Genomic DNA, 25,039 nt, shown 5'->3' with positions numbered 1-25,039 from the left:
TTTCTGTCTCTAATCTGATAAGTATTTCCAAAATTTTCTGTTTTAGTCTCTATCTCTCTCTCTCTATAAGTCTCTCTCCTTCGCACTGTCTTTATCATTGTCTTTCTCTCACTCTTTCCCTCTCTCTCTTAATAGATCACGCACACACATCTCTGTATATGTATATGTTTGAGTCTTTTTCTCACTCAGTCTGCCTCTCCTTCTCAGTCTCACACTTTATGTCTGTAGTTGTCTCTATCTTGCTTTCTGGCTCTCCCTGTTTGTCGGTTTATCTCTGTCTCTCAATGTGTCTGTCGACTTCTCACGGTGTCCAGTTCTGTTCACAGCTCGATTCCTGCTCTGACAGATCTGGTAGCCGTCAGTTCCTCGTTAGTATAGTGGTGAGTATCCCTGCTTGTCACGCGGGAGACCGGGGTTCAATTCCCCGATGAGGAGGCAGTTGTTACGAAATACAGAATTTTACTTCTGTTTCTTGGTAGAGATTCATATTAAAAGTTCGAGAGCAATATAGAACTGTATAAATACAGGTGGAGGAGATTGCCTCTGCCAGATTTTGAGCAAACAGAGACTTTTTCAGGATTCTTTGGCCGTCTGCTGCACAGAGATGGATGACTGAGTTTTTTCTGAGTAACGTTTAAAAAGGCAGCGACGCAGTAGTCGTGCCCGAGTGGTTAAGGCGATGGGCTAGAAATCCATTGGTGTTTTACCGCGCAGGTTCGAATCTTGCCGACTACGATTCTCAGCATTTTTCATTCCATTTCACCAGGTCTCTGCCAAACTAATCCTGAGATAGATGGAATAACGTCCCACCCCTTTCAAAGCTGACATTTTTTTCTCATTTTTATTAATTAGCAATATTTACGATACATCCGTTTAAAAAATCGCAAAAACCAGTCAAAGTTGCGACAGCGATTCAGCCTGTCTATCCCTCGAGATGTCTAAGGCATCTGTGCATGTCCGTTGGTGCGTGGAAATTTTTGGTTATGTGTGTGTGTGTCTCTGTGTCTGCCTATCTCTATATATGTCTCTGTGTTTGTGCAACTGTCTGTGGAAATCATCACCATGAATTTGATATGTCCTGGAACTTATAAAAAAGACTTGGGGAAAATAATACGGTTGTGAACTTTTATATCGGCTTTGGTTCAGTGGCAGCATGCTCGACTGAATCAGGAGTTTGTGTGTTCAAGTCGCACTCCTGAGACTTCAGCATATAATCTTGGCTAACACTCAAGTGCAGCACTTGGGGAATTTTGCAATGTTGAAGCTGTTGACTTTCGGATGAAATGTTAAATTGAAGCTCCGTCTGCACCCTCGGATGGATATGAAAGTTGCCAGTGCATTACTCGAAAAAGAATAGGAGAGTTGCACCCGTGTCAATATTTCTAAAAATGTTCGTAAATGCTCACTGAAAGCCGATGTGCATGTGTTTCGATGTGGAGTTGGGGTTGAAGCCCAGATTCTCACAGAGACAGAATCCAGGTTCTCACAGGACCAGAATAGCGGAGTGGTTGAGGCGTTGGCCTGATAATTCAATGGCTTTTTCCGGCGTGGGTTCGTACCCCAATCATAATATCTCTTTAATTTAACACGGATTTCCTCCCATTCTGATCAGTAAGACCGGATTTTCATCGGTTGAATCAGCAATTTTCTGTAACAATGTGACACTCTGAACCGATAATGAAATGAAATTGTGAAATGACTCTGCGTCGCTCGGTCTCTGCCTCTCTCTCTCTTAAGAGAGCTGTGTATGTGTTTTTATGTTTGAGTCGTTGTCTCTCTCAGTCTGACTCACTCTGTCTGTCCCTGTTTCCCTGTTTGTCTCAATCTGTCTCATTCTCACGGTGCCCATGTCTGTTCCAATGGGATTCTCTCAGACTCTTTGTCTGACTGGCTCCCTCTTTCCCATCATTTCGGTCTGTCCATGTCTTTGCCTGTCTCTGTTAGTCCCTTCCTGTAACCTGAGAAGTATTTCCATAATTTTCTGTTTTAGTCTTTATCTCTCTCTCTCTCTCTGTTTTTCTCCTTGTCAATGACTCAATCATTGTCTTTTTCCCACTCTTACCCTCTCTCTAGTGATAGATCACACATACACACATCTCTGTATATGTATGTGTTTGAGTCTTTTTTCTCACTCAGTCTGCCTCTCCTTCTCAGTCTTACACTCTCTGTCTCTTGTTGTCTCTATCTCGGTGTCTGTCTCTCCCTGTTTGTCGGTTTGTCTCTGTCTCTCAATGTGTCTGTCGACTTCTCATGGAGTCCAGTTCTGTTCACAGCTCGATTCCTGCTCTGATAGAACTCATGCTCGTTAGTATCATGGTGAGTATCTCCGCCTGTTACGCCGGAGACCGTGGTTCTACTTCCCGACGCGGTGGCAACATTTACAAAATGCAGAATTTTACTTGTTTCTTGGTGTTGATTCATATTGAAAATTCCAGAGCAATATAGAACTGTACAAATACAGGAAGAGGAGATTGCCTCTTCCAGATTTTTAGCAAACGGAGACTTTTTCCGGATTCTGTGGCCGTCTGCTGCACAGAGATGGATGACTGAGTTTTATCTGAGTAACATTTAATGATGCAGCGAGCCAGTAGTCATGGCCGAGTGGGTAAGGCAATTGGACAAAAAATCCATCGGGGTTTCTCTGCGCAGGTTTGAATACTGCTGATTATGTTTCTCAGCTTATTTCATTCTGTTTCACAATTTAACCACGTTACTGCAAAACTGATTCTGAGATAGATGGAGCAACGTCCCACATCTTTCGATGCAGCCGCTGTTTTCTTTCTTTCATTAATCTGCAGTATTCACGATACATAAGGATAAAAAAACGCAAAAACCAGCCAAAGTAGCGACAGTCACACTGCCTGTCTATCCATCTATTTGTCTAAGGCAACCTGTGTATATCTTGATCTGCGTGTCATGGTACATCAGTCATTGAAAGTTGGCATGCAGGTGCAGCAGGCGGTGAAGAAGACAAATGGCATCTTCGCCTTCATAGCTAGAGGATTTGAGTATAGGAGCAGGGAGGTTTTACTGCAGTTGTACAGGGCCTTGGTGAGGCCACACCTGGAATATTGTGTTCAGTTTTGGTCCCCGAATCTGAGGAAGGACGTCCTTGCTATTGAGGGAGTACAGCGAAGGTTCACCAGCATGATTCCCGGGATGGCAGGATTGACATATGAGGAGAGACTGGATCAACTGGGCTGGTATCCACTGGAGTTTAGAAGAATGAGAGTGGATCACACAGAAACATAGAAAATTCTGACGAGATTGGACAGTTTAAAGGCTGGAAGAATGTTCTCGTTGCTGGAGAGTATGAGACCAAGGATTACAGTCTAACAGTAAGAGGTAAGCCATTTAGGACCGAGATGAGGAGAAACTTCTTCACTCAGAGAGTAGTTAACCTGTAAAATTTTCTACCGCAGAAAGTCTTTGAGGCCAGTTCGTTAGATATATTTAAAAGGGAGTTAGATATGGCCCTTACGGCTAAAGCGATCAAGGGGTATGGAGAGAAAGCAGGAAAGGGGTACTGAGGTTGAATGATCAGCCATAATGTTATTGAATGGTGGTGCAGGCTCGAAGGGCCGAATGGAATATTCCTGCACCTAATTTCTATGTCTCTATGTTTCTATGTTGATGCGTGTATATTTTTGGTTATTGTGTGTGCGTGTGTCTGTGTATGTCTATCTGTATGTATGTCTCTGTGCTTGTGCAACTGTCTGTGGAAATCATCACCATGAATTTGGTACATCCTGGAACTTTTTAAAAAACTTGTGGAAAATAATACGGTTGTGAACTTTGGTATCGGTTTTGGTTCAGTGGCTCCATTCTTGACTGAATCAGGAGGTTGTGTGTGTAAGTCCCACTCCTGAACTTGAACACATCGTCTTGGATGACACTCAAATGCAATATTTGGGGAATGTTGCATTGTTGAAGCTGTTGACAATCGGCTGAAATTTTAAATTGAAGCTCCATCTGCCCCCTCGGGTTGATGTGAAAGTTCCCAGAGCCTTAGTCGAAAAAGAATCGGAGAACTGCGCCCGTGGCAATATTCCGAAAAATGTTCGTAAATGCTCCCTGAAATCCAATGTGTCTGTGTGTTGCTGTGGGGGTGGAGCTGAAGCCCAGATTCTCACAGAGGCAGAGTCCAACCTCTGACAGGATCAGGGACAGGATGGCCGAGTGGTAAAGGCGTTGGACTAAACGTATAATTGGTTTATACCCGCGTGGGTTCGAGCCCCACTTCTGGTAATTCCTTAATTAAACAGAGATTTTTCCCATCCTGCTCAGTGATACCCGATTTTCATCTGCTGAATCTCCAATTTTCTGTAACGATGTGACACTCAGAGCCGAGAATGAAATGAAATTGTGAAATGTCTGTGCCGCGCTCTCTCTGAAGAGAGCTGTGTTTGTGTTTGTGTGTTTGAGTCTTTGTCTCTCTCTGACCCACTCTGTCTGTCCATGTTTCTGTGTTTGTCGCTGTCACTTAATCTGTCTCTTTCTCACGGTGTCTCGTTCTGTTGCAATGGGATTCTCTCAGACTCTCTGTCTGACTGCCTCTCTCTGTCCCATTAACTCTGTCTGACCATGTCGTTGCCTGTCTCTGTCTCTAACCTGATAAGTATTTCCATTATTTTCTGTTTTTGTCTCGATGTCTCTCTCTCTATCTGTCTTTCTCTCTATCTGTCTCCCTCTTTTTCTCTCTCTTTGTCCCTGCCCTTTTCTCTGTCATTCCATCACTATTTAGCCCCCTGCCTTTATGGAGCAGGCAAATACATCTCTGTGTATGTATGTGTTTGAGTCTTTTTCTCATTCAGTCTGATCCTCCCTTTCAGTCTCAAACTTTCTGTCTCTCTTTGTCTCTATCTCGCTGTCTGTCTCTCCCTGTTTCCCTGTTTGTCCCTGGTTCTGAATGTGTCTGTCTCTTTCTCACGTTGTCCAGTTCTGTTCTAATGGGATTCACTCAGTCTCTCTATCTGACTGTCTCAGTCTTTCCCATCATCTCTCTCTGTCTATGTTTCAGCCTATCTGTCTCTCTTTGCCTGTCGCTGGTAGTTCCTACCTCTAACCTGCTGAGTATTTCCATCATTTTCTGTTTATATCTTTGTCTCTCTCGCTATCTGTCGCTCTCTCTCTATCTGTCTCTCTCCTTGTCACGGTCTTTATCACTGTCTTTCTCTCACTCTTTCACTCTCTCTCTTTATAGATCACACACACACATCTCTGTATATGTAGGTGTTTGAGTCTTTTTCTCAAGGAGTCTGCCTCACTTTTCAGTCTCACCCTTTCTGTCTCTCGATGAATCTCTCTCTCGCTGTCTGTCCAGCCCTGTTTGTCGGTTTGTCTCTGACGATCAATGTGTCTGTCGACTTCTGTTCACAGCTGGATTACTGCTCAAACGCAACCCGTACCATCGTCTGTAAAGTGGTGATTATCCCCGCTTGTTATGTGGGAGAACCGGGTTCAATTCCCTGACGATGCAGCAGTTTTTTCAAAATGTCGAATTTTACTTCTGTTTCTTGGTATAGATTTTATTAAAAAGTTCCAGAACAATATAGAACAGTAAAAATACAGCAAGAGGAGATTGCCTCTTCCAGATTTTTTGCAAACGGAGACTTTTTCAGGATTCTGTGGCCGTCTGCTGCACAGAGATGGACGACTGAATTTTTTCTGATTAATATTTAAAGTGCCAGAGACACAGTAATTGTGGCCGAGTGGTTAAAGCGATGGAGTAAGAAATACTTTGGGTTTTCTGCGCGTAGGTTAGAATCCTGCCGACTACGATTCTCAGCATTTTTCATTCCATTTTCAATTTAACCAGGTTTTGTCAAAACTGATCCTGAGATAGATGGAATAACGTCCCACACCTTTCAACACTGACATTTTTTTCACATTTTTATCAGTCTGCAATATTCACGATACATACGGATAGAAAAATGAAAAAATCAGCCAAAGTAGTAACTCAGCCTGTCTCTCCTTCGATATGTCTAAGGCATTTGTGTTTGTCCGTTGGTGCATGTATATTTGTGGTTATGTGTGTGTATGTGTCTCTGTGACTGTCTATCTGTATATATGTCTCTGTGTATGTGCAACTGTCTGTGGAAATCATCACCATGAATTTGGTGTGTCGTGGAACTTTTTCAAAAGAATTGGGGAAAATAATACGGTTGTGAACTTTTGTATCGGCTCTGGTTCAGTGGCAGCATTCTCGACGGAAAAACGCAAAAGCCAGCCAAAGTAGCGACAGTCACCCTGCCTGTCTATCCGTCTATTTGTGTAAGGCACTCTGTGTATATCTTGATCTAAGTGTCATGGTACATCTGTCATTGAAAGTGGGTATGCAGGTGCAGCAGGCGGTGAAGAAGGCAAATGGCTTGTTCGCCTTCATAGCTAGGGGCTTTGAATATTGGAGCAGGGAGGTCTTCCTGCAGTTGTACAGGGCCTTGGTGAAGCCACACGTTAAATAATTTGTTAGTTTTGATCTCCAAATCTGAGGAAGGACGTCCTTGCTATTGAGGGAGCACAGCGAATGTTCACCAGCTTGATTCCAGGGATGGCAAGACTGACATATGAGGAGAGACTGGATCAACTCTGCTGGTATCCACTGGAATTTAGAAGAATGAGAGGGGATCTCATAGAAACATATAACATTCTAACGAGATTGGACAAGTGAGAGGCAGGAAGAATGTTTCTGTTGCTGGGGAGTTCGAGAACCAGGGGTCACAGTCTAAGAATAAGGGTAAGCCATTTAGGACCGAGTTGAGGAGAAACGTTTTCACTCAGAGAGTGATTAACCTGTGAAATTCTCTACCGCAGAAAGTTGTTGAGGTCAGTTCGTTAGATATATTCAAGAGGGAGTTAGATATGGCCCTTGCGGCTCAAGGGATCAAGGGGTATGGAGAGAAAGCAGGATATGGGTACTGAGGTTGAATGATCAGCCATGATCTTATTAAATAGTGGTGCAGGCTCGAAGGGCCGAACGGCCTACTCCTGCAACTAATTTCTATGTTTCTATGTTGATGCGTGTATATTTTTGGTTATTGTATGTGTGCGTGTGTCTGTGTATGTCTATCTGCATGTACGTCTCTGTGTATGTGCAACTGTCTATGGAAATCATCACCAAGAATTTGGTATGTCCTGGAACTTAAAAAAAAAATTGGGGAAAATAATACGGTTGTGATCTTTGGTATCGGCTTTGTTTCAGTGGCTCCATTCAGAAGGTCGTGTGTGTAACTGCCTCTCTGAGACTTGAGCGCATCATCTTGGCAGACACTGAAATGCAATACTTAGGGAATTTTGCATTGTTGAAGCTGTTGACCATCGGATGAAAAATTAAATTGAAGCTTCATCTGCACCCTCGGGTGGATGTGAAAGGTCCCAGAGCCTTACTCGAATAAGAATAGGAGAGTTGCGCCCGTGTCAATATGACGAAAAATGTTCGAAAATGCTCCCTGAAAACCTCTGTGTTTGTGTGTGTCTATGGGGGTGGAGTTGAAGCCCAGATTCCCACAGAGACAGAATCTAATCGCTGACCCGACCAGGATGGCCGAGTGGTTAAGGCGTCGGGCTTAAGATCCAATGGGTTTCTACCCGCGAGGGTTCGAACCCCACTCCTGGTATTTGCTTAATTAAACAGAGATTATTTCCCATGTTGCTTAGTGATACCCGATTTTCATCTCTTGCATTTGCATGTTTCGGTGACACTCTGAGCAGATAATGAAATGTATCTGTGCCTCTTTCTCTCGCTTTCGAGAGCTGTGCATGTGTTTGCATCTTTGTCTCTTTCAGTCTGCCTCACTGGATCCGGTTCTGTTCCAAAGGGACCAACTCCCTCTTTCCCATCATGTCTTTACCTGTCTGTGTTGGTCCCTGTCTCTAACCTGATGAGTTCGTTTCGATGTATGTGTCTGTCTCCCTCTTTTTCTTGTCATTCCATCACTATTTGCCTCACTCTCTTGATGGAGCACGCAAACACATATCTGTGTATGTAAGTATTTGAGTCTTTGTCTCACTCAGTCTGACCCTCCCTCTCAGTCTAAAACTTTCTGCCTCTCTCTGTCTCTATCTCGCTGTCTGTCTCTCCCTGTTTCCCTGTTTGTCTCTGTCTCGCAATGTGTCTGTCTCTTTCTCACGGTGTCCAGTTCTGTTAGAATGGGATTCTCTCAATCTCTCTGTCTGACTGTCTCTCTCTTTCCCATCATCTCTGTCTGTCTATGCCTCTGCCTGTCTGTCTCTCTTTGCCTGTCGCTGGTAGTTCCTGTCTCTAACCTGCTGAGTATTTCCATCATTGTCTGTTTATATCTTTGTCTCTCTCTCTATCTGTCGCTCTCTCTCTCTCTGTCTCTCTCCTTGTCACTGTCATTAACACTGACTTTGTCTCACTCTTTCCCTCTCTCTCTTTGTAGAGCACACACACATATCTCTGTATATGTATGTGTTTGAGTGTTTTTCTCACTGCGTCTGCCTCTCCTTCTGAGTCTCGCACTTTCTGTCTCTCGTTGTCTCTATCTCGTTGTATGTCTCTCCCTGTTTGTCGGTTTGGCTCTGTCTCTCAATGTGTCTCTCTACTTCTCATGGAGTCCAGTTCTCTTCACAGCTCGATTCCTGCTCTGACCAAACCCACATTCGTTGGTATAGTGCTTAGTATCCCGGCCTGTTATGCAGAAGACAGTGTTTCAATTCCCCAACGGGCAGGAAGCTTTTTCAAAATGCAGGATTTTACTTCTGTTTCTTGGTATAGATTTATATTAAAAAGTTCCAGTGCAATACAGAACAGTAAAAATACAGGAAGAGGAGATTTTTTCAGAATTCTGTGTCATCTGCTGCAGATGGTGGATGACTGAGTTTTATCTGAGTAACATTTAAAGAAATACCGAGTCAGTAGTCGTGGCCGAGAGGTTACAGCGATAAACTACAAAATCCATCGTATTTTCCCCCTGCACGTCGAATCCTGCCGACTACGATTCTCAGCATTTTTCATTCCATTTCACAATTTAACCAGGTCTCTGCATAACTCATCCTGAGATAGATGGAATAACGTCACACACCTTTCAAAACTATCATTTTTATTAAACTGCAATATTCACGATACATACGTAAAGAAAAACGCAAAAATCAGCAAAAGTTGCGACAGTGATTCAGCCTGTCTATCGATCTATATGTCTAAGACATCTGTGCATGTCCGTTGGTGCGAGTATATTTTTGCTAATGTGTGTGTGTGTCTGTGTCTGTCTATCTGTATATATATATATATCTGTGTATGTGTAACTGTCTGTATAAATCATCACCATGAATTTGGTATGTCATGGACCTTTTTAAAAAGTCTTGAGGAAAATAATACGGTTGTGAACTTTGGTATCGGCTTTGGTTCAGTGGCGGTATTCTCGACTGAATTAGGAGTTTGTGTGTTTATGTCCCACTTCTGAGACTTGAGCAGATAATATTGGCAGACACTCAAGTGCAGTAGTTGGCGAATTTTGCAATGTTGAAGCTGTTGACTTTCGCAAGAAATGTTAAATTAAAGCTCCGTCTGCACCCTCGGGTGGATGTGAACGTTCCCACAGCATTACTCGAAAAAGAATAGGAGAGTTGCCACCGTGTCAATATTGCTAAAAATTTTCGCAAATGCTCATTGAAACCCGATGTGCATGTGTGTGTCTGTGTGGTGGAGTTGAAGCCCAGATTCTCACAGAGACAGCATCGAAACACTGGAAGGACCAGGATGGCCGAGTGGTTAAGGCGTTGGCCTTAAAATTCAATGGGATTTTCCCACGAGAGTTCGTACCCCACTCTTCGAATCTCTTTAATTTATCATTGATTTCCTCCCATGCTGATCAGTGATACCCGACTTTCATCTGTTGAATCAGCAATTTTCTGTGACTCTGTGACTCTCTGAGCTGATCATGAAATGAAATTGTGAAATGTATCTGTATATCTCAGTCTCTGCCTTTCTGTCTTTAGAGGTCTGTGTGCTTGAGTCTGAGTCTGCCTCTCTCTGACTCACTCTGTTTGTGCCTGTTTCTCTGTTTGAATCTGTCTCTTTCGCACGGTGCCCACGTCTGTTCCAATGAGATTCTCTCAGACTCTCTGTCTGACTGTCTCTCTCTTTCCCATCATCTCTGCCCATGTCTTTGCCTGTTTCACTTTGTCCCTGTCTCTAACCTGATGATTATTTTCATCATTTTCTAATTTAGAAACATAGAAACATAGAAAATAGCTGCAGGAGTAGGCCATTAGGCCCTTCGAGCCTGCGCCTCCACTCAATATGTTCATGGCTGATCATTCCTTCAGTTCCCAATTCCTGATTTCTCTCCATACCCCTTCACCCCCTTATCCGTAAGGGCCATATCTAACTCCCTCTTGAATATATCCAATGAACAGACATCAACAACTCTCTGCGGCAGGGAATTCCACAGGTCAACAACTCTCTGAGTGAAGAAGATTCTCCTCATCTCAGTGCTAAATGGCCTACCCCTTATCCGAAGACTATGTCCCCTGGTTCTGGACTTCCTCAACATCGAGAACATTCTTCCCGCATCTAACCTGTGCATTCCCGTCAGAATATTATATATTTCTATGAGATCCCCTCTCATCATTCTAAACGTCAGTGAATAAAGGCCCAGTTGATCCAATCTCTCCTCATATGACAGTCCTGCCATCCCTGGAATCAGTCTGTTGACAATATCGGACCGAGTCAGCATGGAATTATGAAAGGGAACTCATGCTTGATGAATCTTCTGGATTTTTTTGTGGATGTGACGAGTAGAGTGGACAAGGGAGAACCAGTGGATGTGGTGTATTTGGACTTTCAATAGGCTTTTGACAAGGTCCCGCACAAGAGATTGGTGCACAAAGTCCAAGCGCATGGTATTGGGATTAATGCACTGACATGAATAGAGAACTGTTTGGCAACTGGTTTGCTGCACTCCCTCAATAGCAAGAACGTCCTTCCTCAGACTAGGAGACCAAAACTGAACACAATATACCAAGTCTGGCTGCCTCACTCAGGCCTTGTACAACTGCAGTAAGGTCTCCCTGCTCCTATATTCAAATCCCCTAGCTACGAAGGCAGCATACCATTTGCCTTCTTTACCGCCTGCTGTACCTGCGTGCCCACTGTATTTGACTGATAAACCATGACACCCAGGTCTCGTTGCACCTCCCCTTTTTCTAGTCTGCCGCCATTCAGATAATATTCTGCCATCGTGTTTTTGTCCCAAAAATGGATAACCTCACAGTTATCCACATTATACTGCATCTGCCATATATTTGCCCACTCACCTAATCTGTCCAAGTCACCCTGCAGCCTCTTAGCATCCTCCTCATAGCTCGCACCGCCACCCAGTTTAGTGTCATCCGCAAACTTGGAGATATTACACACTATTCCTTCAACCAAATCGTGAATGTATATTGTAAAGAGCTGGGGTCCCAGCACTCAACCCTGCGGCACCCCACTAGTAACTGCCTGCTAATTCTGAAAAGGACCTGTTTATCCCGATTCTCTGCTTCCTGTCTGCCAACCAGTTCTCTATCCTCGTCAGTACATTAATCCCAATACCATGTGCTTGGATTTTGTGCACCAATCTCTTGTGCGGGACCTTGTCAAAAGCCTATTGAAAGTCCAAATACACCAAATCTACTGGTTCTCTCTTGTCCACTCTACTCGTTACATCCTCAAAAAATTCCAGAAGATTTGTCTAGCATGATTTCTCTTTCATAAATATATGCTGACTCGGTCCGATCCTGTCACTGCTTTCCAAATGGGCTGCTATTTCATCCTTAATGATTGATTCCAACATTTTCCCCACTACTGATGTCAGGCTAACCGGTCTAGAATTACCCGCTTTCTCTCTCCCTCATTTTTTTTAAAGTGGCATCATATTAGCTAGCCTCCAGTCCATAGGAACTGATCCAGAGTCGATAGATTGTTGGAAAATGATCACCAATGCATCCACTATTTCTAGGGCCACTTCCTTAAGCAATCTGGAATTCAGACTATCAGGACCCAGGGATTTATCGGCCTTTATTACCATCAATTTCCCTAACACAATTTCCCGCAAATAAGGATATCTTTCAGTTCCTCATTTTCACTAGACTCTCAGTCCCCTTGTACACGTGGAAGGTTTTTTGTATCTTCCTTTGTAAAGACAGAATCGAATTATTGTCTCTATCTCTCTCTATATCTGTCTGTCTCTCTATCTGTCTCCCTCTTTGTCTCTCTCTTTGTCCCTGTCTTTGTCTCTGTCATTCCATTACTATTTGCTTCCCTCTCTTTATGGAGCATACAAACACATCTCTGTGTATGTATGAGTTTGAGTCTTTCTGTCATTCAGTCTGAACCTCCCTCTCAGTCTCAAAGTTTCTGTCTCTCTTTGTCTCTATCTCACTGTCTGTCTCTCCCTGTTTCCCTGTTTCTCAACGTGTCTGTCTCTTTCTCACGATGTCCAGTTCTGTTCCAATGGGATTCTCTCAGTCTCTCTGTCTGACTGTCTCTCTCATTCCCATCATCTCTGTCTGTCCATGTCTCTATCTGTCTCTCTCTTTGCCTGTCTCTGATAGTTCCTGTCTCTAACCTGCTGAGTATTTGCATCATTTCCTGATGATATCTCTGTCTATCTCTCTATTTGTCGCTTACTCTTTCTGTCTTTCTCTTTGTCACTGTCTTTCGCTCAATCTTTCCCTCTATCTCTTTATAGAGCACACACACACACATCTCTGTGTATGTGTGCGTTTGAGTCTTTTTCTCACTCAATCTGCCTCTCCTTCTCAGTCTCATACTTTCTGTCTCACGTTGTCTCTATCTCACTGTCTGTCTCTCCCTGTTTGTCAGTTTGTCTCTGTCTCTCAATGTGCCTGTCGACTTCTCATGGTGTCCACTTCTGTTCACAGCTCGATTCCTGCTCTGACAAAACAAATACCCATCCGTTCCTCGTTAGTGTAGTAGTTAGTATCCCTCCCTGTCACGCGCGAGGTCGGCGTTCAATTCCCCGACGAGGATGGAGCTTTTTCAAAATGTTGAATATTTCTTCTATTTGTCCTGGAACTTTATAAAAAGACATGGAGAAAGTAATACGGATGTGAACTTTGGTATCGGCTTTGGTTCAGTGGCAGAATTCTCGACTGAATCAGGAGGTTCTGTGTGCAAGTCCTACTATGAGACTTGAGCATATAATCTTGGCTGACACTCAAATGCAGTACTTGGGGAATTTTGCATTGTTGGAGCTGTTGACTTTCGGATGAAATGTTAAATTTAAGCTCCGTCTGCACCCTAGGGTGGATGTGAAATTTCCTAGAGCATTACTGGAAAAATAATAGGAGAGTTGCCCCTGTGTCAATATTACGATAACTATTTGAAAATGCTCATTGAAAACCTATGTCTGTGAGAGTGGATCTGCAGCCCATATTCTCACAGAGATAAAATCCGAATATTGACAAAACACGGATGACCGAGTGGGCGTAAAATTCAATGGGTGTATAGCTGCGTAGGTTCGAACCCCATTCCTGGTAAATCTTTAAATTCAAACCGATTTCCTCCCATCCTGCTCAGTTGTACCCGAATGTATTCTGTTGAGTCTGTTCATGTTGATAAGTTATAACATTCTCAACTGACAAAGAAATGGGATTATGCAATGTTTCTGTGCCTCTCACTCACTGTCTTAAGAGAGCTCTTTATGTGTTTGTGTTTGAGTCTGACTCACTCTGACTGAGAAATTACAAGCTGAATTTAGGGAGCTGGGAGCTAAATTAACAAATAGGACCTCAAAGGTAGCAAGTTCAGGATAGCTAACACTGCCACCTGCTAGTCAGAGTAGGAATCGCAGGATAGCTCAGAGGAGTGTGTGGTGCAGAAGGGAGAGATTCAATTTCCTGGGACATTGGAACCGGTTCTGGGGGAGCTGGGACCAGTGCAAACCGGACGCTCTGCACCTGGGCAGAACCAATGTCCTCGGGGGAGAGATTTCTCGTGTTGTTGGGGAGGGGTTAAACTAATATGGCAGTGGGATGGGAACCTATGCAGTGAGACAGAGGGAAGTAAAATGGGGGCTGAAAAGGAAAGGTGGAGGGCAGAGAAACCCAAGGCAAAAATCAAAAAGGGCCACATTGCAGCCACATTCTAAAGGGACAAGGTGTGTTAAGATGACAAGCCTGAAGGCACTGTGCCTCAATGCGAGGAATATTCGTAATAAGGTGGACAAATTAACTGCACAGGCAGCAATTAATGAATATGATGTAATTGGCATCACGGAGAAATGGCTCCAGGGTGACGAAGGCTGTGAACGCAAATTCCAGGGATATTCACCATTCAGGAAGGATAGACAGAAAGGAAAAGGAGGTGGGGTGGCATTGCTGGTTGAAGAGGAAATTAACGCAATAGTAAGGAAGGACATTCGCGTGGATTCTGTGTGGGTGGAGCTGCGGAATATCAAAGGGAAGAAAACGCTAGTGGGAGTTGTGTATCACCAAACAATCGTAGTGAGTTTGGGGACAGCATCAAACAAGAAAGTAGGGATGTGTGCAATATAGGTACAGAAGTTATCATGGGCGACTTTAATCTACATATAGATTGGGCTAACCAAACTGGTAGCAATACGGTGGAGGAGGATTTGCTGGAGTGTATTCGGGATGGTTTACTCGACCAAAATGTCGAGGAACCATCTAGAGGGCTGGCCATCCTAGACTGGTTGATGTGTAATGAGAAAGGACTAATTAGCAATCTTGTTGTGCGAGGCCCCTTGGGGAAGAGTAACCATAATAAGGTAGAATTCTTTGTTAAGGTGGAGAGTGAAACAAATAATTCTGAGCCTGGGGTCCTGAACTTAAGGAAAGGTAACTTCGATGGTATGAGACATGAATTCGCTAGAATAGACTGGGAAATGATACTTAAAGGGTTGACGGCAGATAGGCAATGGAAAACATTTAAAATCACATGGATGAACTTCAACAATTGGACATCCCTGTCTGGAGTAAAAAGTTAAACGGGAAAGGTGGCTCAACCGTGGCTAAGAAGGGAAATTAAGAATAGCGTTAAATCCAAGGAATAGGCATATAAATTGGTCAGAAAAAGCAACAACCCGAGGAGGGGGAGAAATTTAGAATTCAGCAGAGGAGGACAAAGGGTTTAATTTGGAGGGGGAAAATAGAGTATGAGACGAAGCTTGCTGGGAACATAAAAACTTCTATAGATATGTGAAGAGAAAAAGATTAGTGAAGGCAAACGTAGGTCCCTTGCAGTCAGATTCAGGTGAATTTATAATGGGGAACAAAGAAATGGTAGACCAGTTGAACAAATACTTTGGCTCTGCATTCACGAAGGAAGACACGCATAACCTTCTGGAAATAGTACGTGACCGAGGGGCTAGTGACAAGGAGGAACTGAAGGAAATCCTTATTTGTGGGAAATTATGTTAGGGAAATTGATGGGACTAAAGGCCGATAATTCCCCGGGGCCTGATGGTCTGCATCCCAGAATACTTAAGGAAGTGGTCCTAGAAATAGTGGATGCATTGGTGATCATTTTCTAACAGTCCATCGACTCTAGATCAGTTCGTATGGACTGGAGCGTAGCGAATGTAACACCACATTTTGAAAAAGGAGGGAGAGAGAAAACGTGTAATTACAGACCAGTTAGCCTGACATCAGTGGTGGGGAAAATGTTGGAATCAATTATTAAAGATGAAATAGCAGCACATTTGGAAAGCACTAAGAGGATCGGTCCAAATCAGCATGGATTTATGAAAGGGAATTCATGTTTGACAAATCTTTTAGAATTTTGTGAGGATGTAACTAGTAGAGCAGACAAGGGAAAACCAGTGGATGTGATGTAGTGGGACTTACAAAATACTTTTCACAAGGTCCCACACAAGAGTTGGTGTGCAAAATTAAAGCACATGGCATTGGAGGTAATGTATTGATGTGGATAGAGAACTGGTTGACAGAGTCGGGATAAACGGGTCCTTTTCACAATGGCAGATATTGACTAGTTGGGTGCCGCAGGGCTCAGTGCTGGGACCCCAGCAATTTACAATATACATCAATGACTTGGATGAAAGAATTGTGTATAATATCTCCAATTTTGCAGATGACGGTGTGATATGTGAAGAGGATGCTAAGAGGCTGCAGGGTGACTTGGACAGGTTAGGTGAGTGGGCAATTGCGTGGCAGATGTAGTGTAATAACGATAAATATGAGGTTATGGCACTTTGTTGGCAAAAACACGAAGGCAGAATATTATCTGAATGCCGGCAGATTAGGAAAAGAGGAAGTGCAACGAGATCCGGGTGTCATGGTACATCAGTCATTGAAGGTTGACATGCAGGTGCAGTAGACAGAAAGCAGGCAAATAGCATGTTGGCCCCATATCTTGGGGATTTGAATATAGCAGCAGGGCGGTCTTGCTGCAGCTGTACAGGGCCTTGTTGAGGCCTCACCTGCAATACTGTATTCAGTTTTGTTCTAATCTGAGGAAGGACGTTCTTGCTATTGAAGGAGTGCAGCGAAGGTTCACCAGACTGATTTCCGGGATGGCAGGACTGACATATGAGGAGAGATAGGATCAACTGGGTCTGTATTTACTGGAGTTTAGAAGAATGAGAAGGGACCTCAGAAACATATAAAATTCTGATGGGACTGGGCAAGTTAGATGCAGGAAGAATGTTCCCGATGTTGGGGAAGTCCAGAACCAGTGGTCACAGTCTAAGGACAAGGGATAAGCCATTTAGGACCGAGATGAGGAGAAATTTCTTCACTCAGAGAGTTGTTAACCTGTGGAATTCCCTTCTGCAGAACGTTGTTGATGCCAGTTCATCAGATATATTCAAGAGGGAGTTGGATATGGCGCTTAAGGTAAAGGGATCAAGGGGTATGGAGCGAAAGCAGGAAAGGTGTACTGAGGTGAATGATCAGCCATGATCTTATTGAATGTTGGTGCAGGCTCGAAGGGGCGAATGGTCTATTCCTGCAACCTCTTTCTCTGTTTCTATGTTTCTATGTTTCAGGGTGCATGCATCTAATGGCCCAGTGTGCTGTGCCATTTCTTTCAACTGGGTACTATTTATTGAACCTGTAACTCGCCCGGTTTGTATCTGATCCATATTGTGTCTCACCTGACCAATCATCCATCTCCCATAGGCATGACATGTGTCTCTTTTCCTGTCCTCGGCATCGTCCTCTCAATTCCTGCTTATTTTGCTCGTTAATTGTTCGTGCATGGCCTTCCAATACGGATAAACCCTCTAGCATTTTCTGTGGATGTTTTAGATCCTAACTGTGAAGATTCTATCCCAATCCTGGTCTGGTTCCTGATTAGTAACTCCGTTGTTCCCCTCAAACTATCTACACCTGCCTGGCTCGCCTGTATATCTGGTGCATCTACTCGAGATGTCCCTGTAAAGTTAATACGTCATTCGCTGTAAATCTCCTCTGTCTTCCTTCTTTGTGTCTCAGCTGCTTGTGTTACTCCCTTGCTCCTGATGTGTCACTAGCTATTCTCAGGATTGTGTCTAGCAATCGTATTTACAACGCTTTAGTCTTGTGGCTAATATTTTCTGGCAGGTATAGGGCTGATTAATTTATGCTCACAGGTAACATTTCGTGCTGCACATTGTCAAGTAACAACATTACTTCTGTTCCAGGTTTAACTACCACGCAATTTCCCAAGGTTAATTCCCCTGGTTTACAATATTCAGGTAACATTTTTTACATACTTTTCTTATGGCTTCAAGACAAACGCTCCTGACACTTAGATGCCGCCCCCTAGAGGTTGCTTTACTTAGTTGTTGTAACCTCCGCTGTGGTTAAATGCTTCTGGGCCCTCTCTGGGCGGCCTTGTAGCTTGTCCTTGTAGAATCGGAAGGACGGTGATGATCACGTTTATATTCTGTTGATAAAACACATCCTGGATATTCCAGGTTTTAGTTAGAGTCTTACCATTTCAATTTCAACCGGATTTTCATTTCACTAGCCACTGTATTGGTTCTGCAATTGCTGTGGTGAGGCACACAATTACTACAATAGCGAAAGAACCCCAGTACCTCACATACCCCTCAGACTGGTTTTGGTCGGGCATAATCCTAATGTCCTCCTTCCTGTCATTGGACATGGTCCGCGTTCCTTGGGATATTTAGTTTCCCAGGTACTGTACCACAGCTTGTCCGATTTGTGCCTTTTTGGGATTTACTTTAAATCCTGCTTTCCGTTCTCTCAAATGTCTTTTTCATAACTAGAACAGAGTCTAGCACGTAAGCTTTGATAGCAGCTTTCCGTTATATCAAATGTTCCAGTTTCAAAGCCTTTACGTCTCACTTTCTGTGGTTCTTCAACCACCGTATCTGAAGTCACAAGTTCAATTTATATTTTCCTCTGTTCTAAACTGCTAAAGCCAGCGGTTTTAACATTTAATTTTTTTCAAAATTCCTTTTACACTTTCGCAGATAGCTCCCCACTTGCCCAGGAGTTTGACCTGACCCCTGAAGGTATTGCTACTTTGTTTCCAAACATTATAGTTTAATTTCTTTTTTTTAAGAGATCAGATTTAAATTTTTATTTTAAATGTATCTAATTTTGTTGTGTATTTTCTTAAACAGTGGTACTTCAAATCTTCACAACAAAATTAACTCTTCACTGCTCCCATCCTAATTTCTGCTCCCCTTTTATAGTATTTGTATTTATTTTTGGATTATGAAATGTCAAATATGATAATACTGTTTTTTAATCGGACTTCTCAATCATGCTTATAGTGATTCACAGATCACAGAATGCAAAGAACTTGTTTTATAATTATGTGCCTAACTTCTGTTTTAGAAGCTGAACATCAAAAACTCTAATCTTTTGCGCTATAACTTCAATTTTGTGATACAGTATCTCATAAATTTCATCTTTTTAAGCTTCAGCTTCTGACGCAGTATGTTTACTTTTATTAAAAGTCCTCCAAACCCAAGATTTTCCAATACAACCAAAATCTTTATCAAGGAGAATCACCAGAAATATCTCAAAATCTCAATTCAAATATTGTACTGCCAAACTTTTATTTAAAAATCTTTTTACTGAGCTCGAAGCTTTCGCATCAAGATTTTACACAATGAAATATGGGGGCGTACTTCCCCAGCCCGCAGCCTTGAGACACCCACGCAGGATTCTTTTTTTAAGGCATTACAATTTCCCTTCTCCGTTCTTTATCTCATTCCTAGACTAAATGTATTGTCTTTCAAACAAATGTAATCAATGATTACATGTTTTCTTTTGACAAGTGAGCATGTTGAAATGTTTTTTTTAAAACCATCGGGACCACACATTTTATATCTTTAGCTCAACAAAACTATCCTTTGTGCATTTCCTGGATCCATAACATATCATCTGAATAAATCCACACCTGGGTTTCTAAATTAAAATGCAATTCAATTCTAGGTTCACACTTTCTTAAAACTTCCTTCATGCAGGATAACACTGCAAAGGGTTAAAACAAATTCACTCTGTCTGAAAAAGTGGGTGGGGCCATAACAACAGACAGCTCCACCACTTTCTGAAGCAGTCTTTCAGACATATGAAACATTCTTTAATTACCACCTCAAATATTTTGCAGTCAAAAATCACACAACACTTTCATTCAAAGACAGACCTTTACAAAAGTCTCTCTTCATTCAACAAAGCTTATTGTTTGGCCGGCTCTATTTTTGGATCCATACTTCACTTAAGATAGTCACTAACAGTTTTTGTTATGGGCTTCCGAAAAATATCTACCAAGCGAGCCTTCTGGCCCCCAATCAATCCTTTATTTTCCTCAGGTCCTATTCATAACCCTGTTACAAATTTGGGGATACAAATTTGGCCCAAATTCCTCTGTCCATTTCCTTCTGTCATCTATATCTATTTTTATACTTACATCCTGTTGTCTTTTGTTACTTTCTCTGTCCATCTCACCTTCGGGTATCTTTCTATTCATCTTTCCGGCTGTTAAAATTATCTTTTTTCCTTCATCATATCCTGCCTTAACCATCTTCATGACCTTTTCAGATTTATCTCTCAGAAACTCTTCTGGTAGTTTATACATCAGCCCTCCGAGGGACTTGGCAGACTCCTTTGCCATTTCATACATTGGGGCTTTTTCCCCAGTTCCTGTTTTACCATCTTTACTGAAGCAGAACTTTTTACACCAAGGCTTTTTACCCAGTGCTGTTTTTCCACCTTTACTTATGCGGAACTATTTACACTGAGGCTTTTTCCCCGATATCCCGTATACGTACTTATTGTACCGACATTTACAGTATTTATTTACAGTGTCCTGACGCGCCACTCAACTGGATTTACTGGCTGCATGGACTCTACCTCAGATTCGTTGGATCTCTGGTTAATTTGGGAGGAGAATTTCTCAAGTTAATTCTCTACAACTCGTTATTCGGTTGGTTTGGCTTTTTGAGTCTAATCTGCCCTTCCAGTGGATCTTGCTGACTGCGCCACGTTGTTAGGGTTAACTTCAAACCACCACTCGGAGTCCGTTAGCCTTAAAGTAAATGCAGTTTTTATTAATAAAAGATACAAGCTGGCAGGGGAGCTATCCTTGAAGGAATGCTCAGAGAAACTGCCAGAAACATCTTATTTTATACAGTTTCAGATTATAGTCTTACTTAATTACGCAAGTTACAATTAATATGTGCTGATTGATGAATACATGATTATCTGGTAGGTTGCTTCCTCCAATCTGGCCTCTATATGTTTAATTAGTAATTCAGGATACATGTTGTTATGATTCTTTTTATTTAACTTGTATCTTGTTACAGAATTCAAATTCTATGTTATCTGTGTCTGCGCCCAGCTCCCAAGGCCTTTGGTCTATGAATTGAAACATCTGCCCCTCTGTGGAATGCATCCCACACATGCTTCCCACAGTCTGAAAAACAGGCTGTAGGATCTATTTTAAAAATCTGTTAACTCCATTTTAAAACATCCCAATTATTATTATTAATTGTAATTAAGATTTGTGATCTGCCCTTTCAGTCTATTATGGGGTATCTTATCGAAGGCTTTTGGAAATCTAGATAAATTACATCTACTACATTCCGTTAGTTTACGCTATCTGTTACCTCTTCGTAAAATTCAAAGAATTTGGTCAATTCAAGACTTTCCCTTTTATAATCGATGCTGACTATTCATTTTTGGTTTCTAGTTGTTCTTCCACTTTCTCCTTTCGTAGGGAATCCATTATTTTTCCTCCCAACGATGTTAAGTTGACTGGATTATAGTTCCTCAGACACGTTCTACCTCACTTCTTAAAAATAGGTATTACATTAGGTATCTGCCAATCCTCCGGCACTGCACTTTATTCTAGTGAAATATTAAATATGTTTATTAATGCCTCTGCTATCTCTTCCCTCGATGCAATTCGTCCGAAGCCAGCATTTTATCCATTTTCGGTTTGATTAGTTTATATAATATTTTTCTCTTGTTACTTTAATGCAGTTATTTCATTTCTAATATCATCCAATCTCATGTCCACCTGTGTTGACTCCCTGATAAATACTGATGCAAAGTAATTGTTTAATATTTCTTCCTATCTCTGTCTGTGGACAAACCTACGAGCCACGTACCTTGGTATTTTTTGTGGATGTCCTCCACGCAATCTTTATCCTTATCGTTGGGCAGGAGCAATATTTCATTCTCAGCCTCTCCTCAGTTCTCGCTACACGGCACCCAATCAGAAGCGGACTTTCCTGAACCTGCGCTTTTCTGTGGGATGTGACTGTTTTCTGGATTAAATCACTTATTCTGTGTGTTTCAGAGTGTGTTGAACTCGCACTCCAGCCCAATTACGCTGAGCCAGAGCGAATAAAGCATAGACATTTCCTGCAGATGTGGGAATGTGGGATAGATTTGATGTCCACAAACTCTCACACATTACAGTCTCGACTCATTGCCTGCCCTGCCATCTTTTGTTATTTTGTAATAAATTTATTTGCTTATTTACACACTGAATGAACTTAATTACTTAGTTTTTATTCAAATGGTTATTTATAATTATATTAATTAATTAGTAATTATAGTTAAATTATTAATTTAATAAAGTATTGTTATTGCTCCCAGGTCTTTGAGTAGACCAAGCTTCGAGAAAAAAGGTAATACTCACCAAACATTCATCGACCTACTGTATTTTGGAGGCCAAAGCAGCACCTCCTTCAACCACTGTTCCCATTCAAACTCTCACCAAATTCCGTTTAATATCACTGTACAGAACACACTGTGAATCAGCAGTTACTGTTTAGTTTTATACCTTTGGAGCCACACACAAGTTACAAGTGCTGTGTCAGCTCCATGCCCATTGCTCACAGTAATTAGCACATATTTAAGACTAACACTTACAGCTGACTGATAGTTAACTACCATTAACAGGCAGTTTCTGCTAACTTCTGTATTTAACGTTCGAAATTCAATTCAAAACGTTAATCTAAATTTCCCTTCTTAGAGCTAATACTCAGCCAGACTCAACACACGGACTTACCAATGAATCTCACTTTCTCTACGTTCCCAAGTTTACCACTCTCTTTGTGTACTCCGTTTAAGATCATGATGTGGTGACAGAGTAAGCTCTGGCAAGCTCTGCTGGGCTGAAAGGGTCGGGGTGGGGAAGGCCGCTCTGTAAATTTGCAGTCCACAGGCTGCTAACACTCAGCACCCCCAGGGAAAATTCAGGCGAACCGCCTCAGACCAGTTTGCAGCCGCGAGCACCGAATGGCCTATTTCTGTGCTGCAGGCATTAAGTAACTCTATGTAAAGTGATGTGTGAAGGAGAAGGGATGTCTGAAATGCGATTCTGGGTCAACCACAGACCAGGGCGTGGTCAGAAGGGCAGGTCTGTGATGTCACAATACTCAGGCACAGTGTCATGCGAGTTTCCCCGCTTTATTACATCACACACACTGCAATACCTAGCAACAAAGCTCATTACCACCCTCCCTGAACACTGCATATTATGGGCTATGTTTAGCTCGGAGATTTTACACAGAGTGAGGAGGAGCTGAGTGTAATGTGTGTCGAATGTGTGCGGTGAACACTTCATCCTGCAGATCACCGCATTGTTCAGTCAAACTTACAAAGGAACGTTATAGTGGTGAATGTCACTGGGACATACTCCGTTTGCAGGAGACCCTTTAATCCCAAAGGTAGATTATCTGAAACAAGGATACGTCGCTATCACCAGGCGCTGGGGCTGTTCAGGTTAAACCCCACTGGATGAAAAACACAAGGAGCCTGTAAAAGGATGAAAGCACTGATCTTTGATCCTTTGAAACCTTCCCTCCCTGGCTGTTGTTTGGTCCCAGGCCATTTTACCCAGCTTTCCCTGGGAGTGCTGGGGACTGAGCGACCCTTCCACCTGTGGAATGTACAGTAACAGAGCCACCTTCCCCGTGCCGCTCCCTTTGGCTAAACACATCCGACACGAGCCTGGCGGTCGGGAGCTTTAGAAACCCGTCCCAGGCCGCAGCAGACATCTTAGCGCGGATAACACCTGCAGGAGTCCAGCGGGACTGATCTCCATGGACTTCCCCACCTCTATCATTTTTGTTAGTCGCTGAATCCGCGCGGTGAAAATTGAAAACAGTCCTCACTGTATGTGTATAACAGAGATGAGCGAATTGGGCAGAATACACGCCCAAAACATTGTGTGATTCTTATTATTTAATGCGTTTAACAATTTCAGTGAAGGGATATTTCACCACATTCTTCAACTCCTCTCTGAATTTCGTCTGGGTCACGGCATAAATACATGTATTGGTGCAGCAACTCAGGAGCTGAAGCATAAATCCCATTTCCTGTACATATCTAGGTAGATTTACAGGAATAAAGTTTAATGAATACAATCGATTACCCAGAGAATACAACAGAAACACTGCCCATAAGAGGATAAAATTGCCGGATATAACAAACAGTAAAATGATGGATTTCCTTCGCTTCTCCATCTCAGGGTCACTGGGACTCTCCCCACTGCTGTGGGCCCGGAGTCTCCTGCGGGCTCTGCCCGATGCTAAAACATGTCGGACAGTTAAAGCATTGAGCAGAAGGATCAGAACAAATGGAATAAACGGTGTTATAATATAATGAAGGAATTCAATTACTGCCCATGATACTGACTCAGAGACTTCCCATCGAACAAAAAAAAACCAGGGATTATTGGAAATCTGATACATACCTCCATACATAAAGTACCAGAAAGTGTTCTTTACAAAGAACAGCGCACTCAATGTTCCCACAGCCACAGTCGCCGTTTTCTCGGTGCAATATTTGTTTTTGAGATTCTGACAACAAATGGCTATACATCGATCAAAGGTAAAAGCAACTGTGAACCAGACGGAACAGTCTGTGACTGCGTAAAGCAGGATGGCATGGATATTACAAACTTTAACCTTCCAGATGAACTCAAACGCGGTCCAATAAAGAAAATGAATCTGCCTGGATATCAGGTCGAGTATAACGACCAGTAGATCTGCCGCTGCCATTGCCACCAGGTAACGGCTGACACACTTGGAGAGACCGCACCTTCCTCGAGACAGGATCATTATCGTCACTAAGTTCATTGCAAGAAAAAGAAAAACAGGTAATTTATATTTCAGATAGAGAGCAACAACAGCTGCCTCAAAGAATTATGTGTGAAATGTGTCAGGATTAAATGAACCAGCCAATGGGACTTGTGATGTTTGGGTCAGGACTGATGAAACCATTGGATGGGACCTGTGCTCTTTGGGACAGGACTGATTACACTAGCGGATGGGACGTGTGGTGTTTGTCACAGGTAATGAAAGAACCAATATATGGGACGTGTGGGTGTCGGGTCAGGGACTGAATGTACCAATGGATGGGATGTGTGGGTGTTGGCTCTGGACTGAATGTACCAGTGGATGGGATGTTTGGGTGTTGTGACAGGGAGTGAGTGAAGCGGTGGATGTGATGTGTGGGTGCTCGGTCATGACTGAAAGCATTAATGCATTGGACTTTTGCCAGGTGGGTAAAGCTCCGAATGAGACTAATATATAACGCCATATCCAAGTCAGAGGGAGCA

At 42.6% G+C, this 25,039-nt stretch overlaps 1 protein-coding gene and 2 non-coding genes across 3 annotated transcripts; 2 read left to right on the top strand and 1 right to left on the bottom strand.

Annotated features, from left to right (window-relative positions):
- Nucleotides 1-363: 363 nt before the first annotated feature.
- On the top strand, nt 364-435 carry trnad-guc (transfer RNA aspartic acid (anticodon GUC)). The gene has a single exon. It is a non-coding gene; the product is annotated as a tRNA-Asp (tRNA).
- A 7,098-nt stretch (nt 436-7,533) lies between these two features.
- trnal-uaa (transfer RNA leucine (anticodon UAA)) lies at nt 7,534-7,616 on the top strand. Its single transcript has one exon. It is a non-coding gene; the product is annotated as a tRNA-Leu (tRNA).
- Nucleotides 7,617-23,657: 16,041 nt separating this feature from the next.
- On the bottom strand, nt 23,658-24,479 carry LOC139235450 (cysteinyl leukotriene receptor 1-like). Its single transcript, XM_070866559.1, has one exon. The coding sequence runs from the start codon at nt 24,477-24,479 to the stop codon at nt 23,658-23,660; it is 822 nt and encodes a 273-aa protein (XP_070722660.1).
- Nucleotides 24,480-25,039: the final 560 nt, after the last annotated feature.

This window comes from Pristiophorus japonicus, chromosome 23 (assembly GCF_044704955.1).
Source record: "Pristiophorus japonicus isolate sPriJap1 chromosome 23, sPriJap1.hap1, whole genome shotgun sequence".
NCBI classification, from domain to species: domain Eukaryota; kingdom Metazoa; phylum Chordata; class Chondrichthyes; family Pristiophoridae; genus Pristiophorus; species Pristiophorus japonicus.
This window is presented reverse-complemented; position numbering and strand designations above follow the sequence as displayed.